Source organism: Lissotriton helveticus, chromosome 9 (genome assembly GCF_964261635.1).
Source record: "Lissotriton helveticus chromosome 9, aLisHel1.1, whole genome shotgun sequence".
NCBI classification, from domain to species: domain Eukaryota; kingdom Metazoa; phylum Chordata; class Amphibia; order Caudata; family Salamandridae; genus Lissotriton; species Lissotriton helveticus.
In genome coordinates this window covers 891278149-891299278 of record NC_136070.1, presented here as the reverse complement: position 1 = coordinate 891299278, position 21130 = coordinate 891278149, and the positions used below count along the sequence as shown (strand labels likewise).

The 21130-nt window shown below is 46.8% G+C and overlaps 1 protein-coding gene across 6 annotated transcripts in view; it reads right to left on the bottom strand.

The window, feature by feature from the left end:
• The window catches only part of HNRNPUL1 (heterogeneous nuclear ribonucleoprotein U like 1), a 106582-nt gene that overhangs the window by 48461 nt on the left and 36991 nt on the right, over positions 1–21130 (bottom strand). For all 6 annotated transcript variants that reach the window (XM_078661052.1, XM_078661055.1, XM_078661053.1 and 3 more), the window contains one exon: positions 9827–10138. In XM_078661052.1, the coding sequence (XP_078517178.1) occupies positions 9827–10138 (312 nt within the window). The remainder of the gene's footprint in view (positions 1–9826; positions 10139–21130) is intronic.

Here is a 21130-nt window from a genome sequence, read left to right as displayed (position 1 = left end):
TCTGGACGCATCTTCCAATGTCTCAGGCTTTCCAGCCACCTCGGAGACAAGTTAATAGGCCGCCCTACACGCTCAGGTGAAGCCTCGGGTGACACCTGCACAATATTCAGTCCAGTTGAAGACTAGGAGGCTCTGGAAACTACACTGTGCTCAGAAACCAATGAGCCAGATGGCGTCCGTTGTCTGGGCACCAATTGTCGGTCATCCGACACCTGCCCTGAGGTTGAGCCCGAATGAGCCACCACAGACGAGTCCTGGTGCACTACCTCTTGCCCCACCGCAGACCTGTCGTCTTGCTGGTCTCGCGGAGAAGGCAAATGTTCTGGACTGATGTCTGACCTCGACAAAGACCTAATTGAGGTCCGAGAGGCCGGTCTGGATAGTCTCGACGCCGACCCGTGTTCAGGTGGGGGAGACCTAGACACTCCATGCTTCGAGCCCGAAGCAAACTTCGACATCGACTTATGTCGCAATGGAGACCTTGATCTTCTCTTTTTAGGTCTCGACGTAGACTCCTTCGACGTAGTCCTTTCTCTCGACGTCGACCTCTTCTTCGAAGACGTCGTAAGTCTCTCGACCTCGGTCTATCCTTAGACGTCGACACACCATCCTTCGACGCCGACACACCATCCTTTGACGTCGAACGCCTCTCTTCCCTCGACGTCGACTTCTCACGAGTCTTCGACGTCGAACGTGGCACCCCCGACGTCGTCTTTACAGCAATCGACACCAGATGTCTCGTCGTCGAGGAAGATTTAGACGGCGACTGTCTAGACGCTGAACCTTGCCTCACCGGCGAAGTCCTCGACGTCGACTGAGCCCTCTTTGACGCCGACAATGCTGACGGCGATCTGGATCTCGACCGCACTTTTTTTGACGGCGACGCTCCCTGGAGTAGAGTTTTCTTATTTCTACCTTCTGGAGACGCTGATCTTCGACGTTTAGGATGAGAAGATGGCTTAGCAGATGAGAATAAGCCCTTGGAACTCTTCTCACCACAGTTTTCTCTCTCCAGGAGGCCCAGCAACCTCATTTTCTCCCTTTCTCTCAAAGTTCTAATAGAAAGGTTGAGGCAGTGATAACAATCTTCCACCTTATGAGAAGCTGGAAGACAAACCACAGAGTGTGGATCCGTTTTTGACATCTTCCCACAGGAAGGACATTAGTCAAATAAAGGTGGCATTCTGACTAAAAAATACCAACAGTTAGTCAGAACAAGATAGAAAACACCACCAAAATAATCTTTTGTCAAAAAAAGGTAAAAAAAAACCCAACTTCTGACAGAAAAATATTACAAATGAGCAGAGCTCAAGTTCCAGGTTCCTCACAGAACAAGCCGGAAAAAAGAACTGACCTAACTGTCACCTGTGGTGCATGATGGGAACAGAGTTCTCCTAGAGGCCTTAAAGGCAAAGTGTGCAGATTCTCTGGGGCCTTAAAGGCAGGGTGCCAGTCTGATTTTCTGTACACAGACAATTTTTCATATGCAGCCTTTTAGGCTAATAACGGTTTACAACAGGTTCTTTGATGAAAATAAAAGTTTTTCATGGTTATGAAATGCATTTTGGGCTCATGCCTGTTTATTGCATTTATATTTAGCATATTTTCATGCTTCAGAACGTGTGTAAGGTTGGCTTTATTAGCCTATGTATATATGTTAGGCTGCATATTATGGTTATTAGTTTAGTACTATGTACTTTTTGATATATTTACACATATATATGTATATTGTTATGTGTTCCGGGTTCCCGCTCATGGGCGGAGATAATTCAGTGCTTATGACTATTAATGAGTATCCCCTGGAAGAGAAAAAGACCTTCCAGAAGCACATACTTCCTTCTATGTAAGCCACGAAAAGTCAGGAAAATGACAAATCAATCCTACTCTGAAATTGCAATTTCCTTTCATACTGAGACTGCCCCTTCGTAAGAGACACTCCCCCTGCCTATTTGGTAGTTACTTCTTGTTACACCTCGCCCTTTCTCTTTGATCAGTGATTTCTCTCCATGAGCCTTTATATTTTCTGGAAGATGAAAAAAAACAGTAAAGAATGGCAGAGGCCAAAACGTGCAGAGGACTGGAGTCATGTTGGACTGTGTTCTTATTCACTCCTTACCAATTCTGCATGCTTGTTGTGTCCATTACCTGTAAAGCGCTCCGTCACCCAAAGGGGTCTTGTTTGCACTATATAAAACACTAAATAAATAAATGTACTTCAGTGCACTTTCAATAGAGTTCCAACTCTTTGAAATGTATTTCTCATTTTAGATGCAGCTACTGGGTGAAACTTGCAGTATTTTTTTTTATCCACACCTTTTGACTAACTGATATTTTAAACTCACACAAAAGTGGTTCCATACATACCAAGGAAGAAAATGAACCTGCGATTTAGCAATATGTTCTGGTTTCCTGTTTTACAAATCAGCCACTAAATGGGTATCTATTGGTCTTTCATTATGTGGAGTCGGTTTTAAACCTTTGTGCAGTTTTTATATAGTGCGAACTCGATCCGAAGTAATTAAGCGGTTTTATGCGCACCAATTACATTACACAGCCACATTCATTTTTTATAGCACATGTGAGATTAAGTGATTTTCCCAGAACCACAGGATATTCACGCCGAGAATAAAACCTGGTTCCCCAGTTCTTAAGTCGCCAGCTCGGGCTGTAACACCAGTTTTCGGGCTCAGTGGAAACTTGCCAAATCAGTTATTTTTGAAAACTAGATACCCAAGGGAATCTAGGACGTTGAGACAAATTGAACCCACAATGCTGTCTCACACAATGCCATGAAAACCCCAAATTCTGGCAAAAATCATGCATTCTCAGATTTCTGTGACAAAGGTCTGGATCCTACAGGATTTCCCAAAATTCTGACTGCCTAAAGCTACCACACTTCTGCCGATAAAAAGAATACCCCACTTCGGTGGCTGGGTCTATTGCCCATGACAACAGGTCAAACTAAGGTCCATGCAAGAGTCTGCAAATCAGACCACCTGGATGCCCCAGGTGTATAGTTTTCATAAACTGTTTGATTTGGTAGGTTTCCCAGGTGGGGGCATGGTTGGAGCCCAATTCCAAAGCTACAGACATTGTCAAAAGGGCCACATTTCATGCCAAAAATGTGATGTCTCCACAACATGATCTGGGGCATTTCCTGAAGGAGATCCGCCTACAGTAGCGTACTACTATTACTTTGCAGGTGTTGCGAGTCATTTCATCAGAGGCAGTATAATAAAGGTCCTTACATAGGCTAGTTTGGCTCCACATCAGGAATCGCTACTTCACAGGTAAGAAATTAAACTATTTGTCACATATATAAGGCAATAGTAAACACTTCTAAAAAATATTAAATACAATTTGGGAATGTACATATATAAATATGTACGTTTAACGTTTTAGTTCATGTATAGATGGAATACCTTTTAAAGAGAACAATTCAATTTGGGCAATATATAAACACAAGTTCATGCGTTTAACAGTATGTGCATACAGATATAAACATGTGTAAAGCATTCGGAGTATATGTATAAATTAACTAATAATTTAGGTATAGATGTGTGATTTAAGTATTCGTTCATATTTGCTTAAGGCATTGCAAGGAAAATGCTACTTACCAGTATGCATCTGTTCTTGGCATGTAGAGCTGCCGATTCATATACCTGTGCATAGATCGCCATCTGGTATTGGGCTCGGATGTTTGCATTTTGTTTTTGTCTGTGAAAGAAGTCTTCTTTGTAGTCACAAGATAGGCGACTCCTCCCTAGGGTGATAGTGCGTATGGGGATCGACTCCATCTTCAGATTGTCCATGTGTGATGTATCCAAGTAAGAAAGTACTGGAACTCAGAGGGGGGGGATATATTAATCTGCAGCTCTACATGCCAAGAACAGAGTGATACTGGTAAGTAGCATTTTCCGTTCGAGGCATGTGAGCTGCAGATCATATACTTGTACATAGACTGTAGAGCAGTTACCTCCTTAGCGGTGGCTACCTGCATCTGTTGCAGTGGTCTGAAAAAGTGTTCCTTGTGCAGCCTGGCCCACACTAGCATGTTTTGCTTGCATATCTACACAAGTGTTTTGTGAAAGTGTGTGTTAGACCAAGTTGCTGCTTTGCAGAGGTCATCTAGGTGAATGTTCTCCAAGAATTCCATAGAAGCCCCTAGTTTGCGTGCTGAATGAGCTCTAGGGGGAATTGTTAATGTCCGTTTGGCTTTGATATAGCATATTTGGATGCAATAAACAATCCACCTTGCGACTCCTGCTTTTGAAATGGAAATTGCCCTTATGAGGTGGGGAAAAAGCAACAAAGAGTTTAGTCTTTCTAAAGGATTTTGTTCTCTCAATGTAGTAGAGTATTGCTCTTAACGTCTAACGTGTGGAGAGCCCTTTCTGCCACAGAGTCTGGATGAGCGGAAAAAAAACCAGGGGTTCAACAGACTGGTTAAGGCGGAAGGCAGAGGGGACTTTGGGTAAAAATGTAGGGTTCGTTTTAAGAACAACTTTGTTATGATGCACCTGCAAAAATGGTTCTTGTATGGTTACTGCCTGGAGTTCACTAACTGCTAAAAGATGATAGCAACCAGAAAGGCTACTTTCCAAGTGAGGAACTGTAATTCGCATTTATGCAGAGGTTCAAATGGGGGACCCATGGGTCTGGTAAGGAACTCTGGGTGGAATTATTCTTTTAAGTCCTTCCATAAATGCTTTAATAGCGGGTACTCGAAATAAAGCTAAATGTCTTTTGGAGATAAGCTGCTATTGCAGTGAGATGTAGTCTGATAGATGTATATGCTAGGTTACATTATTGTAGGTGCAAGAGATAACAAATAATGTTCTGAATCGAAGCATCTAGTGGATCAATTTTGTTATTTGTGCAATAAATCACAAATAGTTTCCACTTTGCTGCATAGCATGCTCTGGTGGTAGGACGTCTAGCTTCTTTAATGACGTTCATGGCAAATTTGCCTGACCAGTTCATCCATAGCGCAATGCCTTTCGAGAATGGGTGTGGATGCCTGGACGTGAAGCTTGGGCATTTTGCGTTTAGGTGTGGCGAACAGATCTATTTCTGGGAGTACCCACATGTGAAAGAACGGAAGAACTGGAGGATGAAGTCGCTATTCGTTGATCTTCTGTCTTTGTCCACTGAGCAGATTTGCAATTTGATTGTGTACTCCTGGTAGGTGTTCCGCAAGGAGATATGTTTTTTGGAATGGCTCATCCCCATATGCTTTGAGCTAGGTGTGAAAGCTGCAGAGTGTGTGCGCCCCACCCCCCCGTTTTTGAATGTAGCGCATAGCTGTCATGTTGTCTGTATGGACCAGGACAGCTTTGCCTACAAGAGGAGTGCAAAGGATTTTAACCCTAGAAAAATTGCCAACATTTCCAGGTAATTTATGTAGAGTGGTTTTTGATGAGGTGTCCAGATTCCCTGAATGGTATGATTCTGAAGATTAGCTCCCCAGCCAATGAGCGATGCGCCTGTTAGCACTATCTGTGGAACCAGGTCGAGGAACGGCCGCCCTTTGGAAAGGTTTTGCATATTCTACCACTGCAGAGAGCGATGCATGTGGCTGTCTACCAACACCAGATCTGTTAGCGGATCTTGAGCCTGGTTCCACTGACGTGCCAAACGCATTTGGAGTCTTGATTAAGGGACAATGAGAATGTAAGAGGCCATCATCCCTATTAGCTGCATGAACACATGAGCTGGCAAAGAGTGTTGAAGCTGAAATTGTTATCAGAGCTTGCATGTTGCTTATTTTGACTGGGTTGGGGTATGCTAGAGCTTTTGAAGTGTCTATTGCATCTCCTAGGGATTGTGCGCTGGACGGTTGGAGGTGGGATTTGGTGAGGTTCACTGTGAATCCCAAATCGTGAAGCAGCTGGATTGTTTTGTGTGTTGCTCACACCTGCTGTGTGAGTTGGCTTTAATGAGCAAGTTGTCCAGATAAGGGAACACATGAATATGCTGTCTTAAGTGAGCCGCCATTACTGTGAGGCACTTTGTGAAGACTCTGGGTGCTGTAGTCACCCCGAATGGGAGGACTTTGAATTGGTAGTGTTTTTCATCTGCCACCTGTGAGTGAGTGGGGTGAATGGGAATATGAAAATAAGTCTCTTTTAAATCCAGAGTGGAGAGGAAGTTGCCTTGTTGAAGCAGTAGAAGCACCTGTTGGAGAGTGACCATGTGGAAGTGATCTGACTGAATGTAGAGGTTCAGTGGACTGAGGTCCAGTATTGGTGTGGGAGCCGTCCTTTTTTGGGATTAGGAACTAGAGGGAGTAAACCCCTGTGCCTTGACAAGGCAAGGGGACTGGTTCTATTGCATGTTAGTATAATAGCGAGAGAACCTCTTGCTGGAGGGGTATTGTGGGGGGGGGGTAGTATGAGGTGTTGAAGCGCTTTTTTGGACGAGTAGCACGCTATTCTAGGACCCATAGAGGATTAGCGTTGAATTAGTATAGTGAAACATGCAAATATATTTTAAGAGGTGGATAGGTTAGTCAGTTATTTGGATTCAGAAGGATAGCAGAATGATAGAAGAGGAAAAAAGGTTTGTATTTATATAGTGCTGGTTACCCCTGATGGGGTGTTGAAGCACACTACTCCGGAAACCCCCTCATCACTCAGTGCCACTACAGCATCAATCTGTGAAACCATTCAACAACTGGTTCAAATATGTTCTCTCAATGTTTCAAACTTTATTACAAATGTCACAAAAAGATCTTAATATTTCACTTCTGTTCTTGGATTTTCATCACAATAAAATGCACTGAACATAATCTTCACGAAAGTTATTTACAAAAGTTTAAGCTATTGCCATTATAAATTACAATAACTTTTATTTAAGTATTAATTATTAAAAAAATAAAAGCCATTGTTATTTGTAATATCAATACATTTAAGTCACGTAAATACAACACATATTGCATTACAAATGCTATGGGTGTCACATTTGCGAAAGTTATAACTATTGGCATTGTAAATGACAAAGCTATTAATTTCGCTATTTTCAAAACCAACACAAATAAAAAATGTGTAATTTGCAATACCAATAGTTCAAACTTTCCAAATGCAAAACCTATTGCATTGCTGTGTGGCTCTGTGTGTGGGTGCAAATGCAACAGATCTCGCATTTGCGAGAGATTAAGCTATTGGCATTGTAAATGACAATGCCATTTATTTGTTTTAAAAACAAAAATAATGTCATGAGCAATGCCAATAGCTCTAATTTTAACAAAGACAAGACCATTGCATTGTAAATACTGGTTCTCTTTTGTTCTGTTGTGTGGTTTTGAGTGGAATCAGGAGGCAAAAGTTTTCTGTAGCCACTCAGATTTTGAACAGCATGTTTCCAGTTTTGTACTGGTTGTTAGTTGTGTTTCTAAATGTTCAAAATTGAGATTGTTCCATGATAGGTGGATGGATGGATGTAAGGTAGTTTTCGGAGAGTCGCTTAGTGTTTTATGTTGGAAAGCAAGCAAGTGGTGGTCTGACCATGTGACTGGAGTTTAATAGGTAACTAGTTCAGTATTAGCAAAAATTACATCTAGGACATGTCCAGCGATGTGTGGGGGTTTGTGGACAATCTGATGAAGGTTTAGTGCGTCTAGGCCAGTGATTGATTTTGGATGGGTCATATTGGGTTTGTCAAACCAAATGTCACCCAGAACACATAGGTTGGAGTGTATTCCTATCAGGTTTGAATCTGTGTCTAGAAGTGCTTCTGGGAATGTGGCATTGCTAGGTGGAGGTCTGTAAAGGATCAGGAAGTTAAAGGAGGAAGACTAGGACTGCATCATGTTAGAAGAGTCTCACAATTCTTTATGGAGATGTTGTAAACTTTGGTGATATGTAATGTTTGCCTGAATACAACAGCCAGACCACTTGCTTTTATGCATATACGATTTTGGGGGATCGTTTAATAGCCTAGACTAGAGGAACGGCTTTATACAAGACTGGAGCCATATCATCTCCCAACAATGATTCTGTTATGAATAGTATGTCTGGTTTTGTATCTGAGAAGGTCGTAGATGTGATGTTTGTTTTTAGAGAGAGGGATTGAGCGTTTATTAGTACAGTTTAGAGAATGGCAATTGGTGATCGTGAGACTGTTTTGTAGAAAAGTGATCAGTATTGTGTGGGTTTATAGCAGGTGTGTTTTTAGTGCTGGCATTAGCTGTATTAGGATAGAAATTGTGTAGCTGTTCATCATGTTCCTCATCCAGCATGCTAAGAAGGCATTTTGATGGTGTTTGAGAGCAAGTTAGTGTGCTGTGCCGGAAACAAGCATCCTGGGACCGGTTTCTGGCTAATCAGTCGTCGGTTAGGCTAGCTTAAATCCAGTGGCAAAGTGAGCAAGGGACCCACGTCTGGGCATACCCTCCCAGCTTAGGGCGAACAAAGCAAAACCAAAGGGGATGATGGACGGAGTGTTGAACATGGCAAGCACTCACCCCCAGTCAACTGATCTGGGTTTAATCCATCATCATTCTTTAGCTCACTCCACCAACCCAGTTCAGGCCCAGTTTCAGCTTACTTCATGACCTAAAAAAGCGCTTACACACTTCGGCCCCCCCCCCAGACGATTTCATCCGTTGTTTGTCTCTGGGCTTCCTCAGTCTCTTGCTTGTCCTCTCCCCACCCCCGTTCTTCTCTTGCCTTGTTGCCTCACCTCACGCTACCCACTCCCCCATTTCTTTGTGTTGAAGAATAAAGGAGAATTAGTCATGGCAGTCATAGTGCTGCTGAACAAGGCTAAAAATCATTGCCAACGCCAACAGTGCTCAAAGGCAAGACCTACTGGCTTTGCCAATTCATGTTTTAATGTGCATCCTTTTAACACGACTACTTACTGGTCACTTGTTGATATTGATATTACCCAGAGTTTTCCAACTTACTTCATTTCCTATAAAGCAAGCCTGGAGTGTGTATCCTTGATAAGCACTTGGAATGCATCAGTATTGCAGTCATGTAATTGGTAAATGTGAAGGCTTTCAGCTGCTCCACTTTGCTGCTTAGTAACCACTGACTGTCTATGTAACCCAAGCCGTTGGAAAATAGAACACTTATCACAGTGAAGGCCAAATCAAGTAAAGATCGAAGTTGAGTCTAGATCCATGTATAAAGCTTAGCTTCCATTATTTGTAGCTGTTGGGAGAAGATCTCAACTGACTGCACGAAGAAGGCTTCAATGATCTCAGATTGCTCAGTGCCCATAATATTTTGACGCCAAGATAGAAAAGCCTAGTATCAAACTGACACCTCAAAAAACACAGTAGTGGTGTTTGATGCTGGATGTGGCAAAAACAGGAATTATCTTTCTAGCCATACAACACAGATGGACTGCATCTATAAAGTCAAGCTCCCAGATTAACTAGCACAGCCATGGAATCCAGTGAGTTCTTTGGAATAAATTATTGTCCCCTCCAGGAGTACATTTTGACTGCCTCCCTGTTCACTAGATATGCAGCTTTAAAAGCAGAGTAAACCATATTCATCTGCTTTGTGGGCAAATCCGGTGACCATTTATTTTCCCACGGTTCTCGTATGTGCCACTTGAATGGAGGAGCCAGCAATGTAATAATATTGACATGAGCCTCTGCACACTTGCCTGTGTCAGAAGAAGCCAGAACCAGAAATTAATAGTGCATTACTTTAAATCAAAACATTTTAAGACAGACGTACTAACAGATATAAAACTAGATTAATACCAAAGCAAGTCTGTGCGCGCTCCTGTGAACTACAAGTATCGTAGGTAACGAACTAAAAACACAAACCCTGCATGTTACTATTCAACATCAGATATATGCTTTTACCTCCTCGAAAGCCGCCACCTCTGCCACCTTCACCGCCACTTCCTGCTTCACCACCACCTCTTCCACCACCACGACCTGGTAGGCCACCGCGGCTTCCTTCTTGGGCACCACGATTAAATCCACCACCACCTCGACCGCGAAAGCCTCCACCGCCGCCACCACCACGATTACCAAAGCGCTTCTCAGGATTTGGTCCAGCCCTCTTTCCTTCTTCATTGTACTGCTTCACAAGGATTTCTGCTTCCTCTTTCTGAAGCTCAATGTAGATCACATCGCTCAGGAACTCACCAGCCACTGGCAAAGCAAAGTTGGCTGTATGGAATCAAAAGAATGTTTAGTAAATGGATACCACCCAAGTGCAATCTGTATTGAAGAGCGACAAAAGTGGGAAAAAGTCCCTGAAGAAGCTTGAAAAAGCAGCAAACCAGACTTCAATGACTCAGCAGACACAATGTACACATTTAAAGACTATTATAGAAAACGATCAGCTAGAATTATAGAAACATTGCATGTGATGCAAACCTCTGGGAAATATTTTTAACACCACATAAAAAGCAGAAGTTTGGTAATCATCACATTAACATGCCTAGAAGCAAGCGCCAACTTAACGGCTCAATGAACAACGCTCACAACCATCAACTCTAGTAGATAACTAGACAAACTTGAAGGTCAAAAAAATCTGATTTCCTTCATTTAATAGACTATCTACAGGTACACTGCTGCCTTCACTGGAGGTTATTCATAAAACCATGCTTAAATGCATGGAGAACTATGAAGAACCAAACCCCGGAATTTGTTTGGCCTCCTGACAGGGTAAATGCAAACAAGCAGGCACCTGCCCAAACTGACAACTGTCATAACGAATATGCTACTTACCAGTATGCATCTGTTCTTGGCATGTAGGGCTGCTGACATTCATATCTATTGCATAGATTGCCGCCTAGTGTTGGGTCCGGATGATTGCACATTGTTGTCCTGCAAGAGTCTTTGAAGTATCACGAGATAGGTGGCTCCTTCCCTGGACTACAGTGCGCATGGGCATCGACTCCATCCCCAGATTGTTTTTAGCCATTGTGGCAAAGATGGAGTGTAACACTGAGTGATGACCATGCTAAGAGTAATTGTAAGTGCTGCAGGCGCCGGGCGGGCGATATGAATGTCAGCAGCCCTACATGCCAAGAACAGATGCATACTGGTAAGTAGCATATTCGGTTCGAGGCATGTGGGCTGCTGAATTCATATCTATAGCATAGAATACATAGCAGTCCCTCCATTAGCGGCGGCCGCCTGTGCCAGCTGCAGCAGTTTGAAAAAGTGTTTTTAGAACAGCCTGCCCTACAGCTGCCTGCTGTTTGGAGTGCACATCTACACAGTAGTGTTTTGTAAATGTGTGTGTTGTAGACCATGTGGCTGCTGTACAAATGTCTTCGAAAGGAATATTTCCAAGGAAAGCCATGGAGGCCCCCAACTTGCGGGTGGAGTGTGCCTTTGGGGGGATTGTTAAAGTGCGCTTTGCTTTTTGATAGCAAATTTGGATACACTTAACGATCCACCTGGCTATACCTGCTTGGAAATGGGGTTGCATTTGTGTTGTGCTGAAAAAGCAACAAAGTTGTTTCGTCTTCCTAAAATGTTTGGTCCTATCAATGTAATACATTAAAGCTCTTTTGACGTCAAGAGTGTGGAGCATTCTCTCCTCCACCGACTCAGGATTTTGGAAGAACACAGGCAGTTCAATAGTCTGATTGATATGGAACTGTGAAACCACCTTTGGAAGAAACAAATAGTTTTCTTACCTGTCGGTGTAGTTTTGCAGCTTGAAGATCTTTCTGGATTCACTATGCTGTGCATTATTCCGCGGTCTTGAGGTTGGGTCCGGATTCGTAGTCTTTTTTTGTTTTTTTTCGTAGCCCAGGTGGGCGTCGGCGTCACACCTCCTTGGGTGCATTTCCGGTGACGTCGGCATGCTTCCTGCGGAAGCTCCCACTCTTGGACGCCATCTTCGGGTTCTTTTTTTCCCGTGTTTCTTTCGTTTCCGAAGTAATGGCAATGTTCTATTTAGGTGATATTTTTACCGCTTTGTACTTATAAGTCCCTTTTTTTTTAAACTTTTTTTTATCCACCTCTTCTCTCCAGCCTCATCTTTCTGGTGGAGGTGGGTGGGTTCGCTAGTGAATCCAGAAAGATCAAGCTGCAAAACTACACCGACAGGTAAGAAAACTATTCGTTTTGCAGCGTGAATCTTTCTGGATTCACTATGCTGTGCATAGATTTTGTAGCGGTTTCTCATCTCTGTGGCGGCTGGGTGGAAGATGAGCGCTGGTTATTGAATATGTGCTGGAGCACCTTTTGTCCGACTTGTGCTTCCTTGTTCATCTGTATATTCACACAGTAGTGCTTCGTGAACGTGTGCACCGAAGCCCATGTTGCCGCCAGGCATATGTCCTGTATGGGTGTGTTAGCCAGGAAAGCTATTGTAGCACCCTTTTTCCTAGTGGAGTGGGCACGTGTCCCCTCTGCTAGCTCTTGTCCTGCACGTTTGTGGCAGAGTTCAATTGTCTGTGCAATCCATCGTGCAAGTCTTTTTAGTTACTGCCTTTCCCATGAAACTGTTGGCGAATGACACAAAGAACTGTTTTGTTTTCCTGTGTCCCTTTGTCCTCTCAATGTAGTGCATGACTGCCCTTCTGGCGTCCAGGGTGTGCAGAGCTCGCTCTGCGCTAGTTGTTGGTTTTTGGAAAAAACTCGGTATCTGTATAGACTGGTTCATGTGGAATTTGGATACCAACTTCGGCATGAAGTGTGAATCAATCCTCATCACAACCCTATCATTGTGTATTTGCATGTAGGGTTCTTGTAGCGTCAGCGCTTGAAGCTCGCTTACTTTGCGTAAGGATGTATTGCAACCAGGAAAGCGGTTTTCACAGTTAGCATCTTTAGGGAGGCCTTGTGAAGTGGTTCAAAGGGCTCTTTCATGAGTTCCGTTAGGACTATGTTCAAGTTCCATGCAGGTGGCGGCACCCGCTTGGGTGGTGCGATCCTTTTCGCTCCTTCTAGGAATTTCTTCACCACCTGTGATGTGAAGAAACTCCTGCACGTTTTTCCCCTTGTGTAGGCGACTATCGCTGCCAAGTGAACCCTTAACGAGGATGAGCTAAGGTTCTTCTCCAGCAAGTGTGTCAGGTACTTTAGCACTGTGGAGTTCTTCATTTTATTGTGAAGTCTTTCTTTTCTGCACCATATTGTGAATCTTTTCCATTTCCGAAGTAGCACTTCCGAGTGCTGGGCCTCCGTGCCTCCCGAAGGACCCTCAGGGTGCTTTCTGGCAGTCTCAAATGTGCGAACTATGTCCTCAGGAGCCACGCTACTAGGCTCATGCTCTCTGGCTCTGGATGTAGTACCTCCCCGTTCTTCATGGAGAGTAGGTCTTTCCTCTTGCCGAATCTGTGGGGTGCACACTGTGTCATCTCCATGATCTGCGAGTACCATGTCTGCCTGGCCCATTGTGGCGCCACCAGTATCAGGGTCATGTTGCTCGCTCTGCACTTGCTCAGCACTCTGTGCATCAGTGGTATCGGGGGGAAAGGCGTAAGCAAATGTCCCGGACCAATCTATCCATAGGGCATTCCCCAGTGACCCCTCCTCTGGTTGTCTGGATGCGAAGTTTTGACATTTTGCATTCCGGCGTGTGGCAAAGAGGTCCACTGATGGTGTTCCCCATCTGTCGAACAGCCACCTTGTCTCTTGAGCATTGAGCTCCCACTCGTGGGATGCCGATGTCTGTCTGCTGAGCCAATCTGCTTCTATGTTGTCCTTCCCTGGTAGGTGTATGGCTAGCAGGTCTATTTTGAGAGGGATGGCCCATCTCCGTATCTCCTGCGCCAGTGTTGAAAGTGGGGCTGACTGTGTGCCCCCCTGCTTGTTGATGTAGAACATCACGGTGGTGTTGTCTGTTTGAAGCAACACCTTGTGCTTGTACAGTCTTGTTTGGAAGGCTTTCAGTGCAAGGAAGATTGTCTTCAATTCTAGGTAGTTGATGTGCTTTGTCGCATCTACTGGCGTCCACAGTCCCCTCACCTTGAGCTCCTCCATGTGAGCGCCCCATCCCTTCAGGGATGCGTCTGTGGTGATGGTCACTGTTGGCGTTGGGGGCGTTAGAGGCTTTCCCCTGGTTATGTTCTCCATGGTCCACCATGTCATCTCCTTCTGCACTGCGTGCGTTACAACCACTAGATCCTCACAACTGCCTGTAGCTTGTGACTATTGCTCCTGTAGCCATTCTTGAATGGGTCTCATGTGGAGATGTACATTTGGTACCAGGTGGATGCATGATGCCGTCATCCCCATGATCTTGCTCGCAGTCCTCACGGTCTGAGCTTGTCCCTTCCGGTAGAGGAGAGTTTCCTTCACCAGCGCCCTCGCCCTCTTCTCGCTGGGGAACACCTTGCCCTGTAAGGTGTTGATCTGTGCTCCCAGGAAGATTTTCACCTGTTCCGGCTCCATTGATTTCTTCCAATGGATGGAGAACCCCAGGCTTATGAGCGTGCTCGTCACTGTATGTGCGTGCTGCTTGCATTTCTGGTATGAGTTTGCTTTCACCAGCCAGTCGTCCAGGTAGGGGTATATGTGTATTCCCTGCCTTCGTAGGTGCGCTGCGACTGCTGCGAGGCACTTTGTGAAGACCCTTGGTGCTGATTTTAGCCCGAAGGCTAGTGTCGTGAACTGGTAGTGGCTTTCTCCGATGGTGAACCTGAGCATATGCTTGTGCTTTCCGTTCATTGGGATGTGCAGGTAGGCTTCCTTGAGGTCTATCGTGACCATGAAGTCCCCGATTTGCAATTGCGGGAGCACCTCTTGCAGGGAGGTCATTTTGAATTTTTGTGTTCTTATGAATTTGTTCAGGAACCTTAGGTCCAGAACGGGTCTCATTGTCTCGTCTACCTTTGGTACCAGGAAGTAAGTAGAGTATATTCCCTTGTTTCTTTCCTTGAAGGGTACCCGTTCTATGGCCTGCTTCTGCAGGAGTTCCTTTGCTTCTTCCTGAAGACGCTCTTGCTGTTTGCTTGCTAGTGGTTTTCTTTTTGGTTTTCTGCCTGTTGGCCTCCCCTCCAACTCTATGCAGTATCCGAATTGGATGATGTTGAGGATCCATTTGTCTGATGTGATTTCTCTCCATTCTTGGAGGTAAAATCTTAATCTTCCTCCCACTGGTGTTATGTGGTCGTAGAGGTCTAGCCTGTCTTGACCCATCTGTACGTGCTGCCCCCTGGGATCTTTTCTGTGGGTGGGCACACAGAGTTTTTTGAAGTCACTTAGAGGTGGGCTGCTGTCCCCCTCTTCTATTCTGTCCACGTCCATTTCCTCTCCTTCGAAAGGACTGGCCTCTTTGTTGGTATTTCCAGGGCTGCTTCTGCTGACCTTGCTGAGCCTGCGAGTATGCCTGGTGCGCTTGTTGGAAAGCCTGGTGTGATGTACCTGGCTGGTTTCCACCTCTCCCGCCAGGCCTCCGTGACGGGGTGCCCCTTCTGTTGCCTCTGAACTGCAATGCTCCCATGGACCTTGCTGTTTCGTTATCTTTCTTTAGTTGACTGAGTTTCTCATCAACTGTGGTCCCGAAAAGCGTATCGCCGTTGAACGGTGTGTTCAGGATGCTGTGTTGCACCTCCGGTTTGAAACCTGATATCCTGAGCCAGGCGTGTCTTCTTTCAGTGACACCCATCATCATGAGCCAGCTGGAGGGGTCTGCTCCATCCAGGGCCGTCTTAAGGCAAGAATTTGCCGCGTTCTTCCCATCTTCAACCAGTTTTTCTGCCTTCTGTCTGGCATCCTGGGGCAGGTCCTTCACCAACTGCCCCAGCTCCTCCATGATCTGGTACATGTTTATCAGGGCGTTGGAATTAGCCATGCGCCATTGGGTCGTGGCATTCCGTTCGATCCTTCTGCCCACCAGATCCATCCTCTTGCTCTCCTTATCCGGTGGTGGTCCAGAAGTAGTGGCTACGTTAGCCATCTTCCTTGCTGTGGCCGTGATAATGGAGTCTGCGGAGACCGTTCCATGAATGTAGGGTGGGTCTTTTGAGGAATGTTTGTACTTCTTCTCTGTTCTGGGAGTTACTGCCTTGCATGTTGCGGGCTCCCTGAATGCTTCCCTCCCTTGAGCCAAAACACTGTCGAGCATTGGTAGGTACTGGCTCCTTGTTTGTGTGGGGAGCAATGTCTCTAGAAGGAAGTCTGCTTTCTGCTTCTCTTCGTCGAGCGTGAGTTTGAATGCCTCTGCGGCAGACTTTATCACCGAGTTGTAGGCCCCGATGTCGTCCGGCAGCGAGGGCCTCGAGGGATGTGTGTCGACCGCCTCCTCCGGGCTGTCTTGTGTCGACATCAATGTAATCCACCTCCTGTATGTCAGAGGGGGCCGACTCTGCGTCCGTCCTGCTGTCCTCTTCCTCCCCATAGTTGTAACTATCGTAGGAATTCTCGTCCTCTTCCTGGTCGTCGCCCACCTCGACGTCTGGGTCTTGTTCCTCGGCGACCTCGTCTTCCTCCTTGACCACCTCCACCACTGGTGGCTTGGCCTTGTGCGGAATCGTGAAGGCTTTCATCTTTGCGTCGAATTCTTTCTTCCACTGCAAGAAGTTTTCCATTTCGGCCTCGAGGCGCCTTCTCTTTTTCTCCATCTCGGCTGCGTGTTCCGTGTCGGATGGTTCGGCCGCTCTTTTCGGCGGTTGGCTCGGCGCCGTGCTTTTCGGTGCCGAAGATTTTGACGTCGACCCGGATTTTGGGTCCCTGGTTGGCGTCGGTAGTTTAGGGTCCTTCTCCCTCGGCGTCGATCGGTCCTTTTCGGGGGCGATTTGACGACTTCTGCTGTTCAGCAGCTCTCGGCGCCGGGGACTCCTTCTCAGAGGATCCGCTGGGCCTGTGAGTACTCACGGACGCCAGTTGTTTTGGCGTCGGCGCTTTCGGGGCCTTGCCCTCGTGTTTGAGACTCAGTCTCTCGGGTTCTTGGGGGCCGGAGAGTCTACCTTATCAGAAGTCTTCGTGTAATCGGTCTCTACGACCGTGTAGCTGTCGTCTTCGGCGGCAGCGTTGTCCTCTTCCTCGGAAGACATCCCCAGCTCGTAGAGGGACGGAGTCGGGGCCTTCCCCTGCAGGGTGGCGTGCGCTACCCTCGGTCTCTCCCTCACTCGAAGGGTTTTCGGGGCGAAGGAGGAGCAGGCGTTGCAGTCCTCGCTTTCGTGATTTACCGGTAGACAAAGGTTGCATACTGGGTGTTGGTCCTTCTGCGTGTACTTGTGGTGGCAGTTACGGCAGAACTTGAACGGAGTGTTGTCCATCATCGAGCGCTCAGGGCCTCCCTGGTCGCGTGTTCGTCGAAGATCTCGATGAACACACCTTCTCCTTCACTGACTCCTCGATGAAGTCTCCTGGAGTCTTCAAATGACTTTTCTTTCTAATTTCTGTCTTTTCCTTCTTCTTTCTCCAAAAATGTCTGGAGCCCAAACGGGAACGATCCAGACCCGACCGCGGAAAAAAAGAATCTGAAGATGGCGCCCAAGAGTGGGAGCTTCCGCAGGAAGCATGCCGACGTCACCGTAAATGCACCCAAGGAGGTGTGACGCCGACGCCCACCTGGGCTACGAAAAAAAAAAAAAGAAAAGACTACGAATCCGGACCCAACCACAAGACCGCGGAATAATGCACAGCATAGTGAGTCCAGAAAGATTCACGCTGCAAAATTTAGGGTTAGTGCGCAGCACCACCCGGTTGGAGTTAATTTGTATGAATGGCTCTTGGATAGTTAGTGCCTGGAGTTCACCAACTCGTCGCAGTGATGTAATCGCTATCAGGAAAGCCACTTTCCATGTTAAGAACTGAATCTCGCATGAATGTAGAGGCTCAAAAGGTGGACCCATCAGTCGGGTGAGGACCACATTATGGTTCCATTCAGGAGCTGGAGGGGTCCTGGGAGGAATGACTCGTTTGAGTCCTTCCAGAAAGACTTTAATGGCAGGCACTCTGAAAAGTGAGAGATGCTGCCTGTTTTGGAGATAAGCTTCTATGGCGGATAGATGTATCCGAATGGAAGCATATGCCAGATTGCATTTGTAAAGATGTAACAGATAACAAATGATGTTGTGCGTAGACGCGTTAAGCGGGTTTATGTTGTGGTCTGCACAATAAATAACAAACCGCTTCCATTTTGCCGCATAGCATGCTCTGGTGGTGGGCTTTCTTGCCTCCCGTATGATATCCATGCAGTCGGGAGGCAAGTTGAGGTAGCCAAATTCTAAGACCTCAGGAGCCAGATCGCCAGGTTGAGCTGTTGCGGATCTGGGTGCTGAATGTCGCCATGGCTCTGCGTCAAAAGCCTGGGAGTGAGGCGCAGCTTTTGATGCGGTATCACGGAAAGTTCTAGAAACGTGGTGTACCATGGTTGGCGTGCCCACGTTGGAGCAACTAGGATGAGTGTCATCGAGTGCTGCCTTAGCTTTCTTGCCACCAGCGGTATGAGGTGCTGGGGGAAAAGCGTACGCAAATTTGCCTGACCAGTTCATCCATATCGCATTGCCCTGCGACTGTGGGTGCGGGAACCTGGCGGCAAAGCTTTGGCATTTGGCGTTTTCCCTTGTGGCGAACAGGTCTATCTCTGGATGACCCCACTGCTGGAAGTACGGGTGGAGTACTGATGGATGTATCTCCCACTCGTGCATTTGGTGGCTGTACCTGCTGAGCAGGTCCGCCATCTGATTGTCCTTGCCTGGGAGGTATTCCGCCATGAGGAAGATGGAGTAGTTTCTGTCCTGTAACTCCAGTTCTGTAGTAGGGGGTATCTCTGTTATAGTCATAATCTAGTGAAAAGTCCCGCCCATGTGCGTGGACCCCAGAGCAATCAAAAATAATCTCTTACAGTGTCGAAAAATGCAGAATTGCACAGACCAGGGAATGTAAAGACCTTTCCGCTGGAGATGAAGGATTCTGAAAAAACGTAGGCAAAGTTATAGTCTGTTTGACATGAAAATCAGAAATAACCTTGGGAAGGAATTTAGGGTGAGTTGTAATGGCCACGAGGAACGCAGCCTTCCAGGACAGGTGCTGCAACGAAGCCTTATGAATAGGTACAAAAGGCTCCTTCATCAACCTCGACAGCACCACGTTCAGTTCCCAGGAAGGCAAAGGAAGCCTGACAGGAGGGAATACTTTCTTCAAGGCTTCCAAAAAGTCTTTGATCACAGGGATCTGGAAGAAGGAAGTCTGTGAAGGGCATTTCCTGTAGGCAGTCAAAGCAGCCAGATGAACCTTAATGGAATGGACATTAAGGCCAGACTGCGACAGATGAAGAAGATATGGAAGGATGACATCCTCCTTGCATGTCGTAGGGTCTAAGTTCTTGTACTTGCACCAGATGCAGAATCTCTTCCACTTGTAAGCATAGGAAGTCCTAGTGGAATGTCGCTTAGCCTCCTTCAGTATGTCCATGCAATCTTCTGGGAGATTCAGATGGCCATATTGCACTCTCTCAGGAGCCATGCCGCCAAACTCAAAGACGAGAGGTTGGGGTGCAACTTCCGCCCCCCGAACTTCGTGAGAAGGTCCGGCAGGCACAGCAGCTTCATGTGAGGAAGGAGAGACCGGTGAAGCAGGTCCGTGAACCACCACTGTCTGTGCCATTCCGGGGCAATCAGTATCATCCGCGCCCTGGACTGGGACAGCTTGATGAGAACCGTCGGAATCAGGGGAATGGGTGGAAAAGCGTACAGAAAGCTGTTCGACCAGTTGATCCATAACGCATTCCCCAGCGTCCCCGGCTGGTAGTACCTGGAGGCGAAGTCTCGGCATTTGCTGTTTTCTGCGGTGGCGAACAGATCTACGTCTGGAGTTCCCCACCTTGCGAAGACTTCTCCCAGTACCTCGTCGTTTATGACCCATTTGTGGTTTTCCTGAATCAGTCTGCTCAGTGCGTCTGCCTGAACATTCTTCACACCTGGCAGATGGGTGGCCGTTATCGTCAGTCCTCAGGCCAGAAGCCAGTGCCAGATCGCCTGAGCCTCCTGCTACAGAGTGCGGGATCTCGAGCCCCCCTGCTTGTTGAGGTAATACATCGTGGTCGTATTGTCCATCTGTACAAGCAGAGAGTTGGTCTGAAAGGACGGATGAAAAGCCTTTATTGCCAAGTGAACAGCTCTGAGTTCCAGGAAATTGATGTGGTACGTGGACTCCGTCGGGGACCACGTCCCTTGAATCTGTAGGTCTCCGGAATGCGCTCCCCAGCCCTGGAGAGACGCATCAGTCACGATAGTTTGAGTGGGAATGTCCTTGTGGAAGGGAACCCCTCTGAGGAGATTCTCCGCCGAACACCACCACTTCAGCGACTGAAGAGCACGTAGAGAGACGTATCCTGTCGTCCCAAGACCCTCTCCTCTGGTCCCACTGATCCTCCAAGCACTCCTGAAGCGGTCTCATGTGCAGCCGCGCGTGAGGCGCCAGGAAGATACAAGAAGCCATCGATCCCAGTAGAGAAGACACCGCTGTCACTGTTGTGAATGGAGTTGTCAAAAGAGCCTGAGCCTTGCGAAGGAGTGATAACCGTCGCACCTCCGAAGGAGACACGCTTGCTGACAGCGTATTGATGGAGGCTCCCAAGTACTGGATGCACTGGACCGGAGTCGGCACAGACTTGGACATGTTGATGTGCAGCCCCAGCTAGTTCAAGAGAACGCACGTCTTCTGGAAGTGCGCTTGAGCTTCCGAGAAGGAGGCCTTGATCAACCAATCGTCCAGGTACGGGTAGACAAACACCTTGTTCTTCCTTAGGTGTGCGGCTACCACTGCCATGCACTTCGAGAATGTTCTGGGCGCAGACTTGGAATCGCTGTGTACTGATAAGGATTGGCGCCGACTTGGAATCGCAGGAACTTTCTGTGCTTGTGGGCAATGGGCACATGGAAGTATGCATCCTGTAGGTCTATGGCACAAAGCCAGTCTCCCTGTTGCAACCGAGGATAGATCTGATGCAACAACAGCATGCAAAACTTTTCTCTGCGAATCCACTTGTTTGCCTGTCGCAAATCCAGAATGGGCCTGAACTCGTTCTTGTCCTTCTTGCGAACCAGAAAGAACCGGGAGTACAGACCTCTTCCTCTTTGAGACAGAGGTACGTCTTCTATCGCCTTTTTCCTTAACAGGATATCGGCCTCCGCCTGGAGCTCGCGCAGCTGATACTGCGAGCTGACCGGAGGAATCGATGGAGGAGGGCCGGTGAACCAAAGACTGTATCCATTGCAAACAATATTCAGCACCCACTTGTCC